The sequence below is a fragment of the Taudactylus pleione genome, unplaced genomic scaffold (assembly GCF_031769625.1).
Source record: "Taudactylus pleione unplaced genomic scaffold, aTauple2 ptg000138l, whole genome shotgun sequence".
Lineage (NCBI taxonomy): Eukaryota > Metazoa > Chordata > Amphibia > Anura > Myobatrachidae > Taudactylus > Taudactylus pleione.
In genome coordinates, this window is record NW_028284540.1 from 4783806 (window position 1) to 4802238 (window position 18433).

Genomic DNA, 18433 nt, shown 5'->3' on the forward strand with positions numbered 1-18433 from the left:
TTAATAGCAAATGTCCACATGACTTTTGTATAAAATATATTGTTGCTGCAACACAGATCACTAGACAGGAGATTGTGATTATATTGGTGAAACAGAGCTCCATGTTGCAAGGGCAGTCTTATCATATGACTGAAAGTTATATAGTGGAAAGAGCAGATTCCCACAGCTGCACAGATTTTGTTAGAAGACGAGTGATGTGTCAGTGAGGACAAAATAGCATGTGAATGGGTAGTGTCTTGATATGAGGAGGGGAATACAGGCAGCAGGAAGCCACAGACTGAGGCCTGTATTTAATTGCCAGTGAAAAGTGAGAATCCTTGAAAGAGTATCACCGATTGTGACTTTTCGCCAGGCGGAAAAGTATCGCTGTATTCAATTACAAACATTTTTTGTGTACGCGAAAACGCAAAGCAATGTAATAGGCGAAAAAGATTCGCCAAGGAATAGGTGTTGGAAAAAAGTGCAAAATCACTATTTTGGGGTGCAAATGTGGGGAAACCACTCAGCACCCTTGGGACAGCCACCCAAAGCATAACTGCGTAAAAAAAAATAAAAAAAATTGAGGAACACCCCAAAAAATGACTAAGAAAAAGGGGGTGAAAAAGTGCATAGTGGGGGTTCAAACTTAAAAACTAGCGAAATAGACTACAAGTAGGGGTGAGGTGTTTTTTTGATTGCAGGTGCTTGCTGAAGGTGCGTTTTTTAAGTTTTTTATAACTTACTTTAGCGACTTTAAACCATGCTTGCACCCATTTTCAAGTACCCCAAATTTGACAGGACTATTTATTTTCTCCCCAAAAAACTGCTTAATGCTTCACCACTTGTGTAAATATGCTAATTAGAGGCAATTGAAATGACTTAAGTACCCCAAATAGTTTTAGCAGGGCTATTCGGGGACATCTATATTGAACCCCAATGTTAGTGCATCTTTTGGAGGACGTCAGGCTGATTTCCCCATTTCTGACAGCACTTCTCGCCTGTTGAGTTTCGCCTGGATGCATTTTCGCGTCCTTTGGAATTGAATACGGCGAATAGCGGGGGCGAGCATGATTAGTTTCCACGGCTAAAACACATGAAGTCATCAAAGTGAAGCATGCAAAGAAATATCGCTGGTACGAGATTAATTGAATACGGCCCTGAGTATTATATGTGCAGTATAGTGGATAGAACAGTGTCCCTCACAGCACAAAACATATCAGGGGATAAGTGTTGTGTTAGTAAGGACTGGGCTGCAAGTGACTGTGGCCATGTCATGCTGTGAGGAGGAGAATTCAGGCAGTATGAAACCATAGACAGAGTTATATAGTTGAAGGTGCAGGGCCTCCAGTAGCACATAGTATATCAGGAGATGAGTGATGTGTTAGTAAGAACAGTGCTGCATGTGACAGGGGCAGTGTCATGATGTATGGAGTAGAATGGAGACAACAGGAAGGCATAGACTGAGAGTTGTGTAGTGGAAGGGGCAGCATTCCCCAATGGCTCATGGTGCACTGTGACCGAGTAACTCACTCTCTGGCAGTGATCCTACTCCCAAAGGCAGTTTAAGATAGGAGGGGGCCCATGTGCAGGCTCCGTGCGGGCTACCTCCTGTCTGGCAGCACAGTAGACTCTGGCTTTGTGCCAGAGTCTACTGCGCAAATTTCCAGGAACATGGAGCCTGTGCCAAAGACGCAGCATCAGATAATCTGCATAAACATCATCTGAATAATCCTTAGGTTATTCAAGATGGCCGTGTACAGAATTTCACTGCAGGGTCCAGTAAAGCTGCATCCAATGATGTAGCTATTAGCCTCGGCGCACCCAGAAAACAGGGCCGACATGCACCATTTCCTATAACTCTGGCTGTCACTGGTAGACACAGGTAGAGACCAGGAACCCTGAAACTTTGAAAGCGCAAACAATGGCATCACTAGTTTAGTGATCCCAGCCCGATTTGAAAGCGCTAAAATGCACCCTTGCTATATGGCGGCCCCCTGCTCAAACAGTTGTCCCCACCTGCGGCCTCAGTGTCCTGTTGGGGGGAAGGTTTGCGGGAGAGCTTTGGGCAGCCCAGCATTTTCTGTGAGGGCTTGGCCATGGCATGCGCTAAAGTGCCCTTTTCTGACAGGAGCTCTGCCACCTGTTTACGCTACAGTAAACACTACTAGTTCATTTAACCCCTGCCTGCAGCAGTACCAGCACAGGTGCTGCATCTAACATGCTGGACCAAATTGTTCTGTAGGCTGTATTATTACTATGTTAGTTAATGAAAAAGACAAGATCCCCTAGCACAACTGATCAATGATGTGATAAGTGGAATAGAGGTGAACAGGACGCTACAGGCTGAGAAATAGATACTGGAAAGAAAAGGGTGTCCCAGCAGCACAGCAAAATGTTTGCAGGCTTCTGTTAAATTGATACAGAAGAAAATTTGAAGAAAAGTAATTTCCAGATGAAAAAAATAAATAAAACAAAAAAAAAAGTTTTTCGGGTATGCAATAAATATTAACTTGTTTGTCCTACTTGAGTATCCTTATCAAAGTAGAAATAAATTCTCTTAGACAGCAAAACCTGTTGTATCAGCAAATATAATATCCTGCTCATTCAAACAGTGAGATTTATATGACACTCTCCAAGATTAAAAATTGGTGCAGAGAGACAATTAAAATGATTAAGAATGCTATTTTAATTTATTAAAACTCTTCTCAGTTTGAGAATGAAATATTTATAAGCTTAGAAAAGAATAATTAAGGTAGAACTTAATTAAAGAATGGAGGTCAGACATTAGCAAATATTATTAGCGTCGCACTGCACAAACTGTTGTTATTCATTTTTTGCTTACCGACATTTTCCAGTGATTTAGATGGAAAGGCTCTTCTGTTTAATTCCTTATCACACAGAAGCAAGCAATTCCTGCTGTCATTCAGTCTGAAATATTTCCTGGCGTCTTTTAGGTCCTAAGACTGCAGTACTCCACTTTATTGCTCTAATGTTTTTTTATTTTATTTTAAATGAACTAACTCTCACTATTTTGAACAGCTGGGTAGGAAACCTGTTTCTTAATTAGCGCTATCCCCGAGGGACTTTTATTTGGTAAATTTGCTCGTTGGAGAGGCAGCTGCTGATATAAAATAGCAGATCTCAAGCTCGTCCAATGCTTTTTAATCCTGATTCAAAAAAGTGTATAAATTGTCACAAAAAACAAATGAGTTTTGTAGTTTATTTACCAAATTACAAGCATGGTCTCAGGCTGATGGTTGATGGGATAATCAACTTTCGAGCTAACATGTTTATCTTATTAGCAGCAGGCTCCCAAGTCCTCAGCATTCTAGGCTATGGCATCATAGCTGAGAGCAAATATCCTGAAGCATTCCCAATGTAATACAATATTGATGAATGCAGGACATCTCAGTACAGGACTTCTCTGACACAGTGAAAGCAGCCATTTTGGGGACAGTACCAGTAAGAATATGACCTGTTAATTCACTGGGGACACTGGGTTGATGCAGATGCAGAGTTGAATGTAAGTTGGCCGTAAATGTTTCTGCAAGGAATAAAATGCTTTTATTTGCTTACAGTATATGCAGAATTGTTGTATGAATCTTTGTGACTAGATCGCCCTTATTCATGTACTTGGTTTAATTAGCATCATCATCATCATCATCATCATCACCAGTGCACACTTGCACCAGCCCTATACTTGGTGTAAACATTCCATCTAAAAAGGTGTATTTACTGTACATGGTCACACAACTCTTCCATCAACATGGCCTCAGTGTACATTGCCTATGTCAGAACACCTCATTACAGCCCACTGACACCCCTTCAATCACTAGCGTAGATGAGACTGAACAATATATGACACTGCATCACCCATACTTGGGTACGATAGATCTAGGGGGATGCACATAGCAGAAACACATAAGATATGCTCTGCAAATGGACTTGCAATCAACTCTGTCTCAACCCCTCTAATATATAGATTTACTCACAAAATGCCTGCCTCTACTATCACAAGGAATTCTTGGTCAAGAGAAAAAAAATTAGTATTGTAATCACAGAGGGCCAGATTGCATGCGATACATCCCACCACTTGTCGTATGCATAGTGACGTTTATTAATGCCTTATGCATGAATAATTGCAAATAGGATTCTTCCGATAAGAGCTGTCCTTTGCATTGTGAGGACATCCAGGTTTGGCTGCCAGGGGGTCAGAGAGGGATCATTCAGATTCCTCTTGGGGGATTTGTGCAGGAAGGAGCCAATAGGCTTCTATAGGCAACACCATTTATAGATGGCATTGCCTATCGGATAGAAGCTTCAGAAAGTTCCATTTAGGGGGAACATATTCAGTTTTGCAGGGGAAAGTGAACAATTCCTGTTAAAACATTTGAATTACACTGGTAACCACAATAGATCTTGTACTCTAAATTATACACCGTTTAAACCTTCCAGAAACACTTTTACTTTAGAAAAGTGACAAATGTACTAAAGCACTAACAAAGCCCATTACTCTCATAAGACATACTTAAGGAATCAAACTGAACCTAAGGGATAGATATTAAAGTCCCCCCATGTACATTTCCAGTTGCATCTGCACTCATAAATCCAAATAATACTTCTCTGTGAGAAAATTTGTTAAGGGGGTATTAAGCTATGTATTTACTAGGCAGATAATTTGCTGCAAATAGCGAAGCTAGGCACACACTTAGGGGGTTCCAATTTCCCAGTAACCCACCTCCCTATACCCTAATTCCCACCTCCAGTAGAAGAGACCAGGTTTTCCTGTGGTCCAGTGACCCAGTAACATCATGGGACTGAAAAAAAAGCAGATGTGCAGTCAAATACTGCTGTACTGAATAGCCAGTGCACTTCATGTGCAGGAGAAAGCTAACAACACTAGGTACTGTAGTTTCAGATTAGTGGATTAGCTACAGGGATCTATAGGGTTAATTTCTGTTGTTTTAGGTACCCAATTAGTGCTTTGCACAGGGGCATGTTTATGGGTCTGGAAAGATGGACTTTCCCTCCCTCCCTATTTTGTTTCCTTGCTTTTGCTTTTTGCCATCCATTGGATAGCTCAATGCAATACCATCTAGGTGCGCTCCTCTTCAGTACATTATGTAGGCTTACTTTACCCTAGTGAGGTCAATGTCTTTCTTCTCAGCCACTTCGTTGTTATTCTTAAGCAGGGTTTGTACCTAACACTTGCCGTTGACCCTGCAAGTTTCTTATTGTCATCTTGTTGGTGTAAGATGGGTTGCAATTGATCAGCTGCCATTATTTCCTTTGCCACCATAAGTATTTTATTTTGGAATTTAAAAAAAAAAAAGTTAACTTTGAATTCCATATTGTTGTCAGTGTCAATCTTTATTAGTTAAGTTAATATTAGCAATATTAAATTAATTAGTTATTTAATATTAGTTAAGTTACATACATACTGGTTTCCAAATTATATGTGCCAATAGAGCATTTAATGGCCCCTTACCTCTGAGAGGGATCCACTTTCTCTGCACCACATGCATGCTGTCTATTACATAAAGATAACAGCGCCCACTAATGCAGCAATATAAACCTTGTCCTTGTCCTGTGTTGTATTATACTGTAAGTCACTTGTTGCTTGTTCACTTATTTGTCTATGTACTTTGTAAGGCGCTGCGGAACACTTGTGGTGCCATATAAATAAACGATAATAATAATAATAATAATAATAGTCCCATTTGTGACACTTTCTCCAATACTGCATGTGAATCTCTCTCTCTCTCTCACTCTCTCCTCTCTCTGTCTTCTCTCTCTCTCTCCCTTTCTGTCTTCACTCTCTCTCTCCCTCTCCCTCTCCCCCTCTCTCTCTCTCTCTGTCACGGCCAGGGTATTTCAGCATGGCGCTAGGCGAGTGTTACCTGTGAGGTCATTGTGGCTGTCTGGTGGCGGAGCTGGTGTCTGGCGGGGGGCTTTGGCTGCGCGCGTTGTTGTGCGGGCCTGTTGGCACTCTGCGCTGGTAAGGCCTGGCGGCGTCTCCATTCCATTTGGCATGGGCGCCGCCATCTTGCCTTCTGGCCATGTGATGCGGCTGGCCAATCCTGGTGAGTCACATGTTCCCTCCAGCCAGTAACAGCACGGCATGGGGTATTTAGGAAGGGTCAGTGCCTTCCTCCTTTGCCAGTGCAACGTGTATCTCAGCCTAGCTGAGAGGGAGTTCTCTGTGCTTATCCTGTTCCTGTGAATTCGCTGTCTGCCAGTCTGCCTGTCAGCTCCTAACTCCCCCTGGACTACCCCGCTTCCTCCATCACCCTTGCCCATACCTGAGTGCCTGAGCCTGCTGACATCCTGCGCTTCAGTTCACTACCTGCATACCTGCTTGATTATTTTCAGTTCACTACCTGCATACCTGGCTTGATTATTTTCAGTTCACTACCTGCACCCCTGGACAGCTCTAATTGTTTCTACTTGGACATTAACCCTTTTACTCCCACCACAGAACTCTAGTGCACATTTATATACTCCTGGACTTTTATTTACTGCCACATTATATGTCTACTCAAGCACTTATTAAAAATCCTAGTTTTATTTTCAAATCTGCTTCTGTGATCGCTCCTGCTACCACCCCGGGTCCACAAACAACCCAGAACATAACACTCTCTCTCTCACTATGTTGTGTTTCTCTTTGCCTCTAAAGTTGTTGTGGGATTCAATTTCCTTAACAAATATTGAAAATAATCAAATGGTTCAAAAACATTGGGCCTGATTCAGACCCACTCGCGAGCGGCTGTCCGCTCGCAAGTGGGTCGATGTTATGGACTGAGCATGCGCACGACAGAGGGAGCTCCGTCGTGCGCATGCGCCAGACGCGACAAGCGAAGGAAAGTCCTTCGCTCGTTGTGTCCGATCAAAGGGGGCGTGCTGTCAATGTTGATTGACAGCACGCCCCCTTTGGTGGGCGTGCCTCCCTGACGGGGGCGTTCCCAAGGGAACGCCTCCCGTCAAAAGCCGGCCCGCTGACATCACTAGTGATGTCAGTGGGAGTGATTTTGGCTCTGATAGACCCAAAATCACTCCGGAGCTTGCGGTTGAAAACCTCAACCGCAGGCTCCGGCTCGCAAATTCGATGGAGCCAAAATCACACCAGGGCTTGTGGTCGAAAAACCCGACCACAGGCTTCTGGTCGCAAGACCATCGCGACCATCATCCTGCACGCTCGTATAGCCTGTGGGTGGTGACCCACAGCTATACGAGCGTCCAGGAGGACGCTCCATGAAAATGGAGCCCGGCCCTCATTCAGAGCGTGCGCTCTGCTCAGAGCGTAAGGCTCTGAATGAGGGCCATTATTCAAAGAATAAAGCATTTTTTATAATGATACAAATCTAACAGAAATGTGAACTTTCCTCTAGAGTCCCTATATTTGTCTCTGGAATCTTAACTACTGGAAAGGCACTTTCATAAACAATCTTTTGTGGACTCACTAGTTTTCAGGACTAAACTAATATGTGTGAAATACACAATATCAACTCATTAGAAACTAGTAACATCACTTATTTGTTTAGAACTGTCAGGCTGCATTCTCAGTGCCTCAATAATGGATTATTAACAGTAGCATTCTTATAGATATCAGTTCAACCAAAGAGATGGCTTCCTCCATTGCAAGGATGAAATTATGCTAGAATTTAAATTACTCATGTACATTACTTGGATTAACCTGGTTGCTGGAAATATGTTTCTATTAACTGTTTTATTGTATTTGGCACAGTAAAGGCATCACAGGAAGGCTATTATGGACTGAATAGGTGTGACATAAAATGGCAATCCCTAACAATAAGCATATGCAATTTTGAGATTAATATCTAATACAAATCTCCAGCATAACCATTGTATTGTAAAAGGGTCTTGTAATTCCCAGACTCACCGTTTCTGCAGAGAAGCACAGCCAGGTAATCCTGATAGAATGAATTCACATAGAGTAAAAGGCTTGGAGCTTGTCCCGTCAGAAAGCTGAATGCAATATTCTCCCGAGATATCACAGTGTCTGCATATATTGCTGACGCAGATGAGCTTGCGTTCCTGGACACGGGATACGGCTCCTGGAAAACATAGGTGACGGAGGTTCCAGCTTCAAACATGGCAGAAACTTCTAGGATAACAACAGAAAAGAAAAAGAGCTCTTAAAAACCAAACACCCAGATTGATCCTCACAAAGACCCTTTCTCCAAACTGTGCATCTAAATTTACAAATGAGCACTCTAGGCTTGTGACTAGAGACCTCCACTGGATATGGGCACCTTATATACTGTAAACTATCACTTTCCCCATATGTTCTTGTGTGAGCTAATCTGATGTCTCTAAACTGTAGGTGCACCTCACTAATATCCAATATAAATCTGAGTAGACAGGGAAACCAGACTAGCAATGGTGCTCACTGTAGACAGAAGGCACTCAGAGGAAATTATAAACATAAAAATAGAACAGAGTTTAATGCTTTTCTGGTCATTTTAAAATGAAAATAAATCATAAATAACAGCATGTATGGGGGAGTTACAGTTACAGAGTTAGAGCACAGGTTCTTAAACTCCGTTCTCAGGACCCCAAACAGTGCATGTTTTCCATGTGTCCTTAGAGAATCACAAGTGAAATAATGAGCTCCACCTGTGGATCTTTTAAAATGTGTCAGTGAGTAATGAATACACCTGTGCACCTGCTGGGAGACCTGGAAAACATGACCTGTGTGGGGTCCTGAGGACCATGTTTGAGAACCACAGACCTAGAGTGTAAATTGTTATATTCTCTCATAGTAATGAAATACATACAGTATGGCCTGACTTATAAACTTGTACCATCCTCTACAGGACCTGCCCATCCAGGGTTGGACTGGCCCACAGGGGTACAGGGGAATTCCCCGGTGGATCCCTCTGTCTGAGGCTCCACCCCCTCCTCTAGGGGTCAGGTTCCAGACAGTGGAATCAAATTATGTATTGTTAGTCTATTAGAGGGTCAGTAACCTGGTGAAACAGGAGCACGGATAAACATGGGTGCTTGGTTCACTTCTTTAGAAACTACACCAAGATTTGCCCTCCTGCCATTCAAAATGGGTGATAAGTACACACCCCTATTCCCTCTTTGCATTTTCTATGGACTTTAGCATAATGAACACAGGGCCCGATTCAGACCCGCTCGCTAGATGCATTCACACGCAGCCGTCAGCTGCCAAAGTATGCAAATCCCGCAATCATTAGCACGCCCACTATGTCTTGGCGTGCAATCGTGGTGTGTATTTAGACACCTACCAGCCTGTCTTAAGATGCCCTCTTTCCCTTAGTAATACACGTCATCTCCAGGAATTGTATGCAACCATCGATAACATCGAGTACCATCACACCCATATGCAGCACTTGTGGCTGACCATACCCTACTGCAAGCACTGCTTCACTGTGTAATTCAACCATGTGACGTGTACTATGATGCTCCGTCTTAATTATGTACGCCTCTGAAACGGCGTTAAGATGCTCAGAATCGCCTGTGTTCCCACCACCACTCCCCTGTTTCCATCGACCAAACCCTGTTGCCACCCACAAACAGCTTGTCCTGTCACTCAATGTAGTGAGGCATCTGTGTACAAGGGGCAATCGCTTCATGATTGCATGGACTGGTTCACTGCATTGTATACGCATGCGCACATTGCAACATCAGCAGGCTATGTGTGTACGCAGCATAGCTACCGGGTTTGAATCGGGCCCACAGTTCCTGCCAGTGATTGGAATAACATTGCAGCTCTGCATTCATTCGCTCACCTACAAGTAAGTCATCCAAGTGGTAAAAGCTAAGATAGATTACAATGGTATGTATTTTGCCTTTGCTAGTCCTCATGCAGTTAAAATTGAGTTTCAGACACTGGCCACATATCACATATAAAGTGCAATAATGTAGTATATATAGACAGGATAACCATTATGTAGTTAATTATTATACAATATATATGATAAATTATACTCAAGACTATGGTGTAAACACTACAGTGAATTGATGTTACAATCTGGTACATTATCATGCATGCACCATCAGTATTTTCTATATATATAATTATATATATGTATAAACTGACCCTGACCATTCACTCTGTAATGGTTAGCCAATCCACTGTGGCGGCTGGCCACACCCCTTCTAGAGGCTGACCACACCCCTTAAGCACGGGCCCCTAACACTGCATTCCCCTGGTGGACCCTTTATGCCCCACTCTGACATTGTGCCTGTCTGCCCTTCTGAGGCCCGCACACTGCACTTCAGGGCATTGTATGTTCAGAAGAGCACTGAAGCCACAAACTTTGTTATGGTACATATAGATTACATGTTCCATCTCTGTATCTACCTCCCGTTCCCCAGATATATATATATTGAAATATCTGTAAATTATTAGTTATTGATCTCTAGAGATCTGCAGAACACAGTTTGTTCCATCAGACTCTGACAGATACCTATTGATTTGTCCTGCAGGTTATTAGGTTATTAGATTGCTGACCTCTCTAGAGACCTGCAGTACATTATTGTATATACAGTAAGAGGGAGTTTGGATCTGCGCTATTTTGCATTGTATGTGGATGGAGCTGGGGTTAACAGAGAGAGGTCCTTCTGGCTGGTAGCTTAATGAAAAAAAAAGGGGGCGTAAATGTGCGTCAACATAATGTGTTGGTATTGTGCAGAATTTTTTAAACTGAATGCAAAGACGTAGTAGTTTATTTGGTTTAAGACACAATCCTCAGGTTTATTCCTTTCAGTACAGCTGTAGGAGACTGCTATACCTCCCACTTTATGTTTTAGGTTATGTTGCTATACCTTCCAACATAAAGTACATTATTAAATTACTGTAGTCTCTTGAGAGCTACAGAACATTGCTCTGCTCCATCCATGATAAGATATATAGTAGTATATTCTGCAGACTATTACCTACTGACTTCTACAGATCTGCAGAACACTGCCTTATTCCATCTAACTACAGTGGCTGAAATGTTCTGTGCACAGCAACCAATACATAATATCACTACTGTGGCCACAAATACTAGTCAAAGCCATGATTTCCTACAGTGACGGAAACACAATGAACCAGGAAATGAAATGAAATGTGTACAATGTTAGTTAGAAATTCTATTAATGAAAATAAATGTGTCTTGCGTGGCAATTCTCCATAATATGGCAACAAATCACTTGCAGTTCTCTTATCCAGCTGTGAAATAGTTCTCACCTTTTTCACAATATGGGCCCTCAAAGGCAGAATTTGTGCAGTCACACGTAAATCCATTGCGCTTCTCCACACATTTCCCATTGTTTTGACATAAATTGCCGTAACTGGTGCAGTGTCCCGGACAGCCTGGCCTGATTCCCGGAGTTACTCTGGCCTTCTCTTCCAGATCCATGGTTTGTCCATTTAACTGGAGGAAGCGGATACATCCCACAAACCCTTTTTGCTTGGATGCCGTTCCCCCTACAGAGCACAGAAATATGTTAAGCTTCAGGTAACTAATTAAGCATTTATTGATAAATACTCCAACAACTTTCCAACATATCAGTTTTACAAATTACAATATTTACTCCTATCATGTATTTGTTTGTGTATATTAATATATTTTATTAAGCACACAAAACATTGGACCAGCCACAAGTGTAAACTGTAACGTTGTATTGATTGCACTGCACATACTGTATGCATCTTTTTTACTTTCAGTGGTTTTTTTTTCTGCTTCAGGTATCTGACTTGTGACTGTCTGCAACTAGGGGACTGAGGCCCTGATTCAGAGCTGGACGCTCTGACAGAGCGCTCGCCCTGAATCAGGGCCGTCCCTCCTACCTTTTGGAGCGGCCTCCTGGCGCTCGCATAGCTGTGGGTGACCACTCACAGCTATAGCGAGCAGCCAAAATGATGGTCGTGATGGTCAAGACCATCGCGACCATCGGGCTTGCGACGAGACCCTTGCGGTAGGGTCTCACTGCCGCAAGCCCTGGAGTGCTTTTGGCTCAATCAGAGCCAAAAGCTCTCCCACTGACAACACTAGCGATGTCAGTGGGGCTGGCCCCAGACGGTAGGCATTCCCATGGGAACGCCTCCGTCTGGGCAGCCACGCCCCCGGCACGCCCTCCAAAGGGGGCGTGCTGTCAATCACCATCGACAGCACGCCCCGGTTGGTGCGAGACCAATAACGACGGCTTGGCCGTCGTTATTCGGGTCTCGCGCATGCGCACAACAGAGCCGCCTCCATCGTGCGCATGCGCACTTGGGCAACATCGACCCGCTTGCGCGCGCTCAGCGCATGCGAGCGGGTCTTAATCAGGCCCTGAGACCAGAGCTGGAATGTGTGTGTGATCGCGGGAAATGGGAGTGAATGCAACTGCAGTGGGGGTGCAGTCGCAAAAAAGTAAGGGCATGTTCTGGACGTCTCAATTCAAGATGATGAGCGCCAAAAAGTCTTAAACTCAGGGCCTGATTTACTACTATATGCAACTGCGAATACGCAAGCAATCATCCGATTGTTTCGCACTGCACATGTGTACGCATCACAGTGCACGTGCGTAAACCAGCCTATGCGATTGGTTAATACGCAGACCCATCGCAGAGTGACTGACAGGAAGTGCCATTTGTGGGTGGTGACAGGGGGTGGTCGGCTGAGCGCAGGTGTACCAGTGCATTTGCAAGCCGTTGCAGGGGCGTGCATAAATTAGCCACTGCGATGCCATATGCAGTGTGAGGTCTCATAGCGTGCAGGGTTGTTAGCAATTTCTGAGTAAGGTCAGAGCTTGTGCAAGCGTGCATGAGGCTGCAATGGAACAAGATTGTACCGATGGTTTCTCTATTCTGCTAAGTATTACAGATGTGTGCAATGTAAAGTGGGTGTCCTTCTGCAGTGCTGAATTTGCATTGCGATCGCAATGGATTAGCATACTATTGCAGTTGAACTGCATGCGTACACAATATTGCAATCCGTAATGAATCAGATCATCAGCCTCCTGAAAGGGTCTGACTGGTGTCAGCTCTGATCCTGGTGTACAGTTGGTAGTAATGACAGTCAAGCTGCTAATGATGTCTGCTTATGATTGTTTGAAAATGTGAAAAACACATCCATTTTTTCAAATACATGAAAACAGCATCAGCTATGCTTAAAAAGACACTTTAAAGTGCACGGAACACTCATTTTATAGAAACAAAGAATGCTTCATGAACAAATGGCGAAGGGGAAGCCTGAATGTGTATTTTTAGATGATGACATGAAAAAAAAAAAATCTTGCTCTAAGCCACTTGGGTATATAACCTTTTACCCGCTAATGTTCTACAAGTGGAACATCGGCTATTTGAAGCTTAAACTGTTGCAATAAAGCTGCTGGACATTTGATAATGTGTATTTTTCAATCTGCTGCTTGTTGAATTGTCATAAAAAATAGTAGCATTTGCTTTTAGCTCCAGCTGTACACGTGGCATTCAAATTGGTGTCACATGTCTGTGATAGTTATATTGTGTAGTGTTTGTCACACATTAGTATGTATAAAATATTGTTTTATCTTACTTAGTAAGGTATGGAACAATGGCACTTCAGAGTACTAAACAATTTTTCTTCTGTTTTGTAGGAATTTGTTCATTTGTTCATTTCATGTTGTTTTATTTCATTTCTGCTTGGAGACTGCAGTAGGCTCTTAGGAAGCCCGAAGCCATTTAGAGGTTCATCATGAAATTGCCACTGTTGCCATGAAAGCTGGACTTAATGTTTTGCAAAAAGGAAAAAGTGGTCCCACTGCTACATGAAGCTTGGACATTTCATGCCCTCTACAACTAGGTAGATGCTGTGTTTGTCGGAAAATAAATTATGTGAATTTTTTGCTAAACGTTTGTATGAAAAATGTTTTCAAGCCTTTCATGAAAATCTGATTAGATAGCAGTCCCCTCAGAGCAATGACATATCTATAATGGGTGGAGGGTGTGCGGTGCACATGGCCACACCGAATACCCCTCACCCATTTCTCCAATACTTACCTCTCTGGAGTCCGTGAAAATGGTGCAGCGGCCATTTTCCTGACATTATGTGCAAGTGCACTAGAATAGACGCTGGGAAAATGGCTGCTGCACTTGGGCATGCACAGTAGACTCTAGCACAGAACTAGTGCTCAGATCCTACTTTGCTTAGCGCGCTGCCAGGATTAGTGGAGGGGGTCCTGCACACTGGCCCCTCCTACTTAAGATGCCCCCGCCTCAGAGAGTATATTATTTGTTACTTTGTTTACATTTTACTATTTGTGTTTGAGCCATGTCCTTGTCAGGTCAAAATAAAAATGTGGAAAATCACGCAAATATTGTTCACGCTGCCAATATTATACATGTGGAATATGTCTATCGTCCATTCAATTTTACATAGCAGACCTAAAATGTTGCATGCAATTAATCTAAATTCTCCATATTAAACCTTCAAAGCATTCTGACGAGTGGTTCGTGGCGCGGGTAGAAGGTTAATAGCTGCACATTCTGGGCCTTATTCAGAGACGGATGCTAATGCAATTTTGTCGCAGATCGAGCGATTGATTGCCATTGAGAATGCATATTCACAGCACTGCGCGTGAGCTGCGGTTGCATTGTGATCACGCACGAGGAATCTATCACCAAGTGAGAAACAGACTGCTGGCATTTGGGGGTGGTAATGGGGAGTGGTCACAAAAATGCAGGCGTGTCTGTCTGTTTGAACACTGTTACATGGGTGTGCATAAATTATCCATGCGCTTGCATACGCAGCTCTGCATGTCAGAAAAGCTCCCATGGCTGCGGCAGGTCAGACCTGCCACAAGAGTAAGATGGCTGCCGATGTACTTCGATGTTACCGATGTTTACATAGGTATGCATAGTTGCACGCAGGTGAGAAGGCAGCAGTGGCCGTCTTAACGCTCAGGTGATCTTTGCTGACATTTGCATATTTTCGCAACTGCATTGCGTACGAATATGCAGTTACGATCGTATTAGCATCCATCTCTGAATCAGGCCCTCTGACCATTAACTTCAATATATTTCCATTGTGTGCTGCAATTTGTAGCATTGCTGTATTTTCAGTGAACTCTCCAGTAATAATCCAGTCTCATCTTAGCCAGGTATGACAAGAAGAGGGAGTCACACTCAAGGGTATAAAGTTACAGCTCGAGATTTACATGTGCAACAGACTGTGAATAAGTTGCAGAGATACATTGTATATTTTTTTAAATTACAAACCGCAAATACGTTTCAAACTAAATCTGAATGAGACCAAATGTCTCTAGATGTCAATGTTCAGGGGCAAAAATAAATCTTCAAGGGTAACCCAAAGTTCAATGGGTGGTATTAGAATTCTGGCACTGATAATGGCAGTTTATAATCTTTCTGGGATCCAAAAGGCAATTAACAAGACAATGTTTTGCCCCTCAGGCATTCTGGACCTTAAAACGGATTCTAAGGGGTAAATTTTCTAAAGTGACAGTTTTTAGAAGTGGAGATGTTGCCTATAGCAACCAATCACATTCTACAGTAGCTATTATCTTCCAGAAGGTGCTAGTCAAATGTTAAGTAGAATCTGATTGGTTGCTATGGGCACCATATTGACTATTTACCCCTAAGACCGCAGTTTGGGGACCAGATCCACTGGTTGTGCATGTATACTGCAGCTTACAGAACTATGATGTAGTAAAACTTTTCCTAGCATAGCAGGACATACTTTAGCCCATTTAAAACAAAAAAGGGGTATATTTACTAAAGGTCCATTTTTGGTTTTTGGGCCATTTACCGTCGGTTTGGCAAACCGACCATTTACTAATGTCAAAACTGATGGAAACCATCCAAAAACCAGACTTTAGTTCACTAGAACATTGGACCAATAATCGATTATTTAACATAGATCAGAATAGGATCCGCAGATTTACTAATGGTCGGCTTTAAAACCGACCAAAATTGGACCATACAAAAACTATGAAACTGCCCAAATATACTGTACCTGAGGCAGGCAAGTTTGGGAAAAGCACTGTACAACTCACTATGAGGGGTATTCAATATGAAACGTTAACCTCGTCAGCGAGGTTTTCGCCGAACATCGGAGGTTTTGCCAGCGAAAAAATATTGCTTATTTGAAATCATCGAAAACCGGACCCGGCGATACTTGGATTGGCAAAAAAAACCTTGAATTTTCAGGAATTAATTGTAGGAGCCCCCTTAAGATGTCCAGACCTCGGGGATCACAATGGGTACCCCCGTTTTTGCCTGCATAAGAAAGTCGGGGTTTTTAAATAGCCGTGCAGGTGTTTTTTTCCCGACATTGAAGAAGTGATGCAGAAGAGCACTTAGTTTTTTTTGTTTCGTTTTTTTAAGTGGTCTCATCAAATTTGGGGTACATGAAAATGGGTACTAGCATATTTTTAAGTCCCTAAAGGCAATTTTTAAAAATTCTGCAAAAATGCACCTGCCGCTACTTTGCGCAATGAAAAAAACACCCGCCCCATACTTGGGGACCCCACCAGAAATAATTTTTTTACTTTGTTTTTTTTTTTACCTAATTTTTTTTTTTAAACCCAAATTTTTTTTTTCTTTTTTTAAGGGTGTCCCGATTTTTTTTAGGACATTTTTTTAACATTTCCTTTTAAAGGGACAATCCCAAAGCTACAGGCTATTTTTTATAAGCCTACACCCCCAAACCCCTATTCTGCATTTTTTTTTCACTTGCTATAGTGCTTAGAAAAATTATCCCTGTTTTTTTTTAAAAATGACCCTTGACCCCATTTAAGGAAAAAAATGGGAATTTTTGGGAAATATGCCTGGGACCCCCCTAAAGATGTCCAGACATGGGGGATCACTATGGGTAACCCCGTTTTTGCCTGCAAAAGAAAGTTGGGATTTTAAATAGCTTTGCAAGATGTCTTTTCCTGCCGCAGTCAGCCCACGTGGGAAATGTCAGTTACCGGAGCCAATCAGCGGGCACTCTACAGTCAACGCTTCCGCTGATTGGCTGACGGGACTGCAATGCCCCCCGTGAAGTGCCGATAGCAGGCATTCGGGAGCTATATGTATGTGTGACAACACACATACAGATAGCTGTGTTGCGTGGATCGGCTAAATGTGTTTTTTTTTTTTTTTAAATCTCATGGATTACTGCGGAGACCAGCGCTGGATGTAGGGGAGTATGAAATCTTCCTTGCAGGGCCAAGTTTTAAGGATCTCTACTGGAGAGGGGACAGAAACTTTTGGTATAGGTAAGTATGTGTGAGTGGGTAGGTGTCTGTAATAAACTTATACTGGGCACGGTGTGTGTGTTTTGTCTTTTTTAACTATTTATTTTACAGTGAAATTACAGGTGCCACATGTCAGCTGGCACTTGTAGTTCCACAAGTGCAAAATGGCAGGCATGCTGGCACTTGTAGTTCCACTGTAAAGTACAATAGTGTTACATTATTTGGCCCCCCTATTACCCCCATACCCACCATTCCAGGGGTATGGGGATGAGCCCCAGGCTTGCGCTGACCGACTTGGGGTGTAATGCTTTGGACCTGGAGCCACGGTGTTTGGGTCTCCGGGCTGTGGCATTACACCCCGGTCGGTTGGGTCTGGTGCTGGTCTTAAATATAGGGGGTACGCCACATCGTTTTTGCCCCCTATATTTAAAACCAGCACTAGTCCCTGCAGCCTGGTGTTGGTTTCTAAAATACGGTGGAACCCTACACATTTTGTTCCCAGTATTTTTAGAAACCACCACTGGCTGCAAGCCTGGGGCTGGTTTGGCTTTTGAGGGGGGGACCTTATGTCATTTTTTTTGTACATTTTTACAAAATTTTTTTGCAGGATAACAAAAACGGGAATTTTCGGGAAATATTCTAGGGACCCCCCTAAAGATGTCTACACATGGGGGATCACAATGGGTACCCCCATTTTTAACTCCTGAAGGAAGTCGGGGTTTCTAATAGCAGCGGCAAGTGCATAAATGCGACTTTGAAGAAAGTGGTACAGAAGAGCATTTAGATTTTTTTGGGGAGAAAAATAACTATGCCCAGCAAATTTGGGGTACTTGAAAATGGGGGTCAGCATATTTTAAAGTTGCTAAAGAGACTTGAAAAAATCGTGAAAAACCCACCTGCCGCAAGGAGCTGCAATGAAAAAAACATCTGGGGCATACTTGGGGACCCCCCAGAGTCAAGTTTGCTATTTTTTAACTTTGTTCCCCAACATTTATTTTTTTTTGGCCCCCAAATTCAAAGTGCTTTTTTTGGGGTGTCCCGATTTTTTTTTTTTTTACACAGATCGTTTCAAGGGGCCATTCTGAAGGGTGCAGGCTATTTTTTTTAAGCCTGCACGCCTAAACCCCAATTCTGCACTTTTTTTCGACACCTATTCAGTGGTGAAAAGTTATCCCCGTTTTTTTTCAAAGACTTTTCGAACCTGCAAAAAGTCTTTGAAATTGAATACGGTGTAAAACCAAAACCTGCGACAATG

At 42.8% G+C, this 18433-nt stretch overlaps 1 protein-coding gene across 1 annotated transcript in view; it reads right to left on the reverse strand.

Moving 5' to 3' along the window:
* The window catches only part of CNTNAP5 (contactin associated protein family member 5), a 621635-nt gene that overhangs the window by 51383 nt on the left and 551819 nt on the right, over positions 1-18433 (reverse strand). Inside the window, exons 18-19 of the mRNA XM_088473678.1 lie at positions 11204-11443; positions 7880-8104 (exon numbers count right to left, since the gene is read on the reverse strand). Coding sequence (XP_088329804.1) covers positions 7880-8104; positions 11204-11443 — 465 coding nt within the window. The remainder of the gene's footprint in view (positions 1-7879; positions 8105-11203; positions 11444-18433) is intronic.